The sequence below is a fragment of the Enhydra lutris genome, unplaced genomic scaffold (genome assembly GCF_002288905.1).
Source record: "Enhydra lutris kenyoni isolate GAN:26980312 unplaced genomic scaffold, ASM228890v2 scaffoldscaffold21, whole genome shotgun sequence".
Classification (NCBI taxonomy): domain Eukaryota; kingdom Metazoa; phylum Chordata; class Mammalia; order Carnivora; family Mustelidae; genus Enhydra; species Enhydra lutris.
This window is the reverse complement of record NW_019154105.1, coordinates 4303416-4309617: the sequence shown is the minus strand read 5'-3', so window position 1 is coordinate 4309617 and position 6202 is coordinate 4303416. Positions and strand designations below refer to the sequence as shown.

The following is a 6202-nucleotide window of genomic DNA, read 5'->3' as shown; positions in this document are numbered from 1 at the left end:
CCGTGAGTGGCGGGCGGCGTCGGTCCGGCTGCGGCGGCGCCGCGGGCTGCGGTCGTGGGGTCGCGCCGCGGGAGAGGTCCAGCCCACTCCCCGCAGGGCCGGCCGCCCCGCCCCTTCCCCGACTCCCTCCCCGGCGCTGCCCCCTCCCAGGCTCGCGCTCCCGACGTGTCCAGGGGCTGCTCGGGCGCCCGGGAGGCTCACGGAGGCGGCGGTGTCGCCCCCGCGCCCAGCCCCGCCCCCTCGCGCCCCGCCCCGGCCCCGCCCTCTCCGCCGCCCTCTGCGGGAGCTGGGCAGCTGCAGCCGAGCCGCGGAGCGGGCGGCGGGGCCGGGGTGGTGCGCTCGCGCGCGGGATGTGAGGCCGGCCGGGCCGCAGCGCGCACGGACGCTCGGACGGGCGAGGGGCGGCGACCCCTCGCGGACGGACGGCCGCGCGCCGGGCCGCGGACCCGCTCTCGCGCTCGCCCTCGCGCGCCCCGCGCCCCCCAGCGCGCCGGCGGGACCATGAAGAAGTTCTCGCGGATGCCCAAGTCGGAGGGCGGCGGCGGCGGCGGCGCGGCGGGGGGCTCGGCCGGCGGGCCCGGGGCCGGCTCCGGCGGCGGCGGCTCGTCCGTGGGTGTCCGCGTGTTCGCCGTGGGCCGCTACCAGGTCACCCTGGAGGAGTCGCTGGCCGAAGGTACGGGCGCGGGGGCCGCTCGGCCGGCAGGTGAGGGAGGGCCGGGGTGTGGCGGCGGCTGGCGGCGTCCGCCCGCCCCTGGGCTCGCCCGCTCGGCGCGCTCTTCCCGCTCCTGCTCCCGAGCCGCGGGGGCCCGTGAAGAGCGCTCGGGCGCGGCGCCCCTAAGCCGGCTGTGTCGGCGCGGGCCCCGCTCTCCTGACCGAGCTTCGGTCCCCCGCGACGCGAGGGAGTGAGCGGAAGACGCCCTCGCGGGCGGTGCGGGGCGCGACGGGGCCGGCGACCCGCGGAGGGGCCGGTCGTGCGGATCGAGGCTCTGCCCCGCCCGCGGTGGCGCCGGCGGCCGCGACGCTTCGGCCTCCCCCCAGGGTCTCCGCCCGCGCTGCGGGGTGAGGACCCTGCGGACCCCGAGGTCGAGCCGCGTTCGCTCTGCTCGGTCCCCGGAGAAGCCGGTGCAGCTCTGCGCGCTCGTGTGCGCGGCCGGCGCCGGCGCTGTCCCCGGAGTCGGTCGGCGGGTGGCTTCGGAGCGGCGCGTGGACTCGGAGTCCGCTCGTCCCGTTCGGAACCGGCATCAGACCAGGTGCTGTTCGTGCCTCCGGGGTGTCTCTGGCACCTTAGTCGGTGTCAGGAGGGCGCGCTGACTCTGGCCCGACCGGCTGCGCGTCCCGCCTCGTCACCCGTCCCGGGCTCCGGCGGCGGTTCGGGGCTCCGTGCGGGGAGCTCGCTCCTCGGGAAGCACGGCCCGCACTCTGGTGTCGAGTTTCCCGTGTGAGCGGCGCGTACGGAGGCTTCCTCTGAGCTAGGAGCTTTTCACTGCAGAATCGTACCCAATAAGTACTTCTAAAGATGCAGGAGATAATCAGTTGATGAACGGTCCTTTTACGTTCCAGGTTACGAGAAAAGTTGGAGGGAGTAGACTTGGCTCTCTGAAAGTCAGACACTGAAGTGGTTTGGACGCAGTAGACGGAGAGATTCCACTTACGCTTTTTGAAATGCCATAAACAATAATGCATTAGTGCAAAAAAAAATCTGAAGGTTTTTGTCTATAAAATATTTAAAGAGAAAGAAATGTTGAATTATTCGGGGAAGGGTGTCATTGTTTTACAAGCCACTGCCTCTAGTGATGAGCCTAGGCAAACCTTGGCGAGGTGGGAGAAGGAGCCTTAGCGTTTCAGAGGAATGAATGTATATATGGTCATTGGTTTTGATAGATTTACTGCGCTGTAAACTTTCCTAGTTCTTTGTTATACATGGATGTCAAATGTTGGTTTAGATCGAGTTGTGGCTTTTAAGAAGACATGACTGTTAAGTTAATGCTGCACTTATTACTTCTTTGAATTGTAGTGACTAATTGAAGTGTGGCTTGAATAGTAATACAGTCCATTCATTTCACAAAATCCCAGATGGGTTTTTTATAAAGTGGAAAGAAAACATTGACGTTTCATCAAACTAGATTTTGGATTTGTGGCTTCTATCACTGCCCTAAGCATATCCTATCATTACCCTAAGCAAGTCATTTTCAGGAAAAGTTAAGTAATTTTGGAAAATGAAAATAAGAATTTCAAAGGGAGTGCTCATTCAGCCACAAAACATTAAAAAGCAGTTGAGGACTAATGTCACTGTTAGAGTGTTTTACTAGCTTTTGCTGTAAATTTTGCCATTTTTCTGGGGAAACTCCGTAGCCAAGTGCTAGGACGAAGCAGGAGCTGAAGAAGCTGTTTCGGAAGGTGGGACTTCCCTTCCCGACACTCCAGCTCTTGGATTAGACTTTTATTTCATCTTCTTTGGATGGGAGGGGAGACTTTCTTCCCTTGTGTATTTCTTTTCTCTTTACACATATAACTGAAATTACCTGTATTCAGTTTACTTTTTTATCCTGACAGTTTCTTCTTTCTTCAAATGCTTAATATCCTCTCTTTTCCAAATAATTTAGACAATTTAGACAGGATGTTTAAACGCAAAGTCTGGTTCATACTCAAGAATGATTGTTCAGTAATTGACAGATACATGTGCTGAATTACAAGATTGGGGCAAATGGTGTGGAAAGGCATTAGGGTTTAGAGTACCTGACTTGAGCAGAGGTATACCATTTAGTGGGACAAAGGATAGAAACAAAGACAGACCAAAAAATGAAAAAATGAACTTGGTAGGTTCCACTTTTTTTTTTTTTTTTTTTGCTTTGGGTCCTTGTTGTTTAAACAGGGCCAATACTGTAGGTGCTGTGCCCTGAGGCGTTTGTGCCATGCTATGGAAAACGTAGGCATCTTGTTCAGAATGACCTCTGTAGTGTCTTTGAGTCTTCAGTAAATCTACTATTCTTTCTCTCTGTCTCATATTCTCTCTCCTCTTTCTAAGTGTATTTGTATTTACATACTTGCCTCCATTGTTCAGAGTAGTTGTGTTTTATAAAGTCATGGAGCAGTGAGTAAGTACTGAATCATTGCCCTTTAGAAATACAGGTGTGAGGTCCTGCAAGCCCCTGTTGACAACATTTTTGTCCACCAGTCAGTATCTAACCTTGTTTTATGTGGGTTTCTGTTTAAAGATCTTTTTAAATATATATTGTTGACTCATTAAAACTGAACTTACAGCTTACAGCGCTGTAACTCATTTGTAAATAAAGCTTATCTAAGACACATTATTTTCTCTATAAGGAACATTGCAGCCTCCTTGAGCCTAGGAATACTAGATGACACTTTGGCACTATGCTTGGGGCCATTTTAAACAATGAAATCAATAAAAAGCACAAAAATGAGAAAAACATGGCACTAAACAGATTTCAAAAAGAGCCCTTGTTTATAAACAAGGCAGAAAGGTATCTTGTTATGTCCAGCTGGCCTTCTCAAAATTTTCAGCACTATGCTTATGTCTGCAGATGATCTTGAAAATGCCATTGTATTGATTTTCGGGAATACAGATAAATTTTACAAATGTGGAGTCCCCAAATAGTGGCAATCACCTGTGTATGTATGTATATATGTATGTATACATGTACACGCTTAATATTTATGAGTATAGATATTAGGTCACATGTATACATGTAAGTACATATTTATATATTATATATTTATTTAAAGAAATAAGCAGATTCTCAGATATATACTTATGTTGTATGTTTAAACTGTTGGAGTAGTTTCTTCTCTGAAATATGTACCTTGTATCATAGTCTCTAAGTATGTGTATGTTTGAAATGCTTATTACACCTTGTACCTTTTTAATTCCTGCTCAAAGTTTAGAGAACTAATATCGTGGAACACTTTCATGTTTTTTTCAAAAACACTTTAGTTTCAGGAGTGCATGCTAACTAAATCCAATTTGGGCCTATAGGAATCTGATAGAGCCGTATGTAAATTTAAGCTTGAAACAGAGTCAGATTGTCAAGCATATGTATTTCAGTGTACTCTTTAAATTCTAACAGAACATAGGACTGGCTTTTTGGTCACATGCTAGTTAGAGCGTTTAATGTTGATTGATAAGGGGAAGAAGTTGGTTCTCAATGTGTTTGGTATAAAGTGGTTAAATAAATGTGGAACCAGGGGACTGGGACACTGTCAATTCGCTGAGGTAATCTAATTATGAGGTTCTCAGGTCTGGATAGGAATGGTATTTTGCATACAATTTCATGGGTAAGGATAAGATTTTCTGTCACGGGCATGGGCGTTGTTGGTACTGTCAGTACAGGTAATTGGGAGACTAGGAATTTGCTAGAGAGTTCTGTAGAAGGAGCTCAGTAGCTCTCAGGGTAACTGCTTAGATTAGTGTCAGTTAATATAGGCTAAGTGTTAACCACTTCTCACTGTTAATTTTACAGGAAGGTAGTAAAATACATTTGATTTTGCCATATAAATCAATCTGAAAATGAGGGATTTAAGCATGATATTTCATTAGCAGGAATTATCTTGGCTACCCAGTAACTTGTAAGTTAGTTTCTGAGAGAGGACAGAAAGAGCAGAAGGGGAGGATTTAACAAAAATAATGGCAACTGTTACTACTCCATAACTATTTATTAAATGCCTTTTGTGTGCCAGGTTCTGTAGTAGTTATTATTTATACAATGGAAAAGGAAACAGATATTTCTTTGTCCTTGTGGAATTTGCAGCCTAATATAGAAGATGAAGGTTAAACAAAAAATCATCAAGTCATGTAGATAATTTTAATAGTTGTCATGAGAAGAAAGCACAGGGTTTAGTGAGAGAATAACTGATTCAGTTTATACTGAAGGATCAAGGAAGACCTTTTTTGATATTTTACCAGAAATCTGAAGCATGAGAAAAATTAGGTAAAGGCAGTGTGCGAAGGTGTGAAGGTGGGGGTGGTGTGGAGTTTGTCACCAACAGAGAAGTCTCTGTGTGAGGAAGTTTCAGAAACTGAAATATGCCCAGAGCTGGGGAATGTAATGATTGAATCACTTTGGAGGAAGGACCCAAGATGATGTTGGAAAGATGACCAGGATCCAGGACTTTAGGATTTTAGGTTTTATCTGAAAATGCAATGGGAAGCTACTGAAGGATTGGGGCAGTTATATGCTCCGATTTGCACTTTGACAAGATCATGGTGATTACTCTGTAAGAGACTGGTCGAGAGGCATACAGATCCGATGACTGGTTAAGATGGTGGCAGTGGGAATGGAGAAGAATGCTCAAGTGGGAAGACCTGGTGATGGATTGGATTGGGGGGAGGGTATTGTAGGAACTGGGAAGAATGACTTATGCAGCTCTTGGGCTTGAGGTACCATTTGCTGAGATGGGGAGGAGTAGAGAAGAAACAGATTTTTTGGGGGGAGGGAGAAGAGTTAGGAGGATATCCAGGAGTTCCAGACATGTGTAGGTGAGATATCTGGGAGGAAATCAGCGTCAAGTGGGAAGCTGAATGTGTGGTCTGGTGCTCAGCAAAGGTGTCTGGGTTTAGAGAGAGGTATTTTTTGATAAGTGAACATTGGCTGTTATTGAAAGGCCTGGGAGAGGATAATGTAGAGAGAGAGTATAGAATGAGAAGGCTCTCGCTGAAGAACTCTGGTAGAACACTGGTCTTAAACATTAGTGTTTATCAGAATCATTTGGGGAGCTTGGTAAGCCCCCGGTTGCTGAGCCTGAGCCCCCAAGGTTTGGTTCTGTATGTCTGGGTGCGGCCCATAATTTTCATTTCTAACAACTTGTTCACTGATGCTGCTGCTGCTGGTCCAGAAACCATACCTTGAGAACGGCTGATTTAGAGTAAACAGGAGCTGCAGGGAGGTATGAAGAGGGCCGGGAGAACACGGTACTTTGAAGAGGAGGGAGTGAATTGTGTGTCATCTTGATCACATTTTTTGGCCACACACTCACAATTATTCATGCTTAGTTATTATTTTTTTTCTTTCCGATTTTATTTTTAAGTAATCTTTACACCCAACTTGGGGCTTGAACTCAATCCCAAGATCAAGAGTCACAGGCTCCATGGGCTCGTCCCCCCCCCCCCCCCACCCCCCCCCCGCCCCCCCCGCCGCCGCTCCCGCCCCCCTACCCTCCGCCCCCTACTCTCCTCCTCGCCGCC

The 6202-nt window shown here is 48.9% G+C and overlaps 1 protein-coding gene across 3 annotated transcripts in view; it reads left to right on the top strand.

The window, feature by feature from the left end:
- The first annotated feature begins 295 nt into the window (after positions 1-295).
- Positions 296-6202, top strand: part of LOC111149022 (BMP2 inducible kinase) — a 122684-nt gene continuing 116777 nt past the window's right edge. For 2 of the 3 annotated variants that reach the window (XM_022505907.1, XM_022505908.1), the window contains exon 1: positions 449-673. In XM_022505907.1, the coding sequence (XP_022361615.1) occupies positions 502-673 (172 nt within the window). In that variant the 5' untranslated portion in view covers positions 449-501. Of the gene's footprint in view, positions 674-6202 lie in introns of all 3 variants that reach the window. The other variant, XM_022505909.1, reaches the window with a different exon arrangement.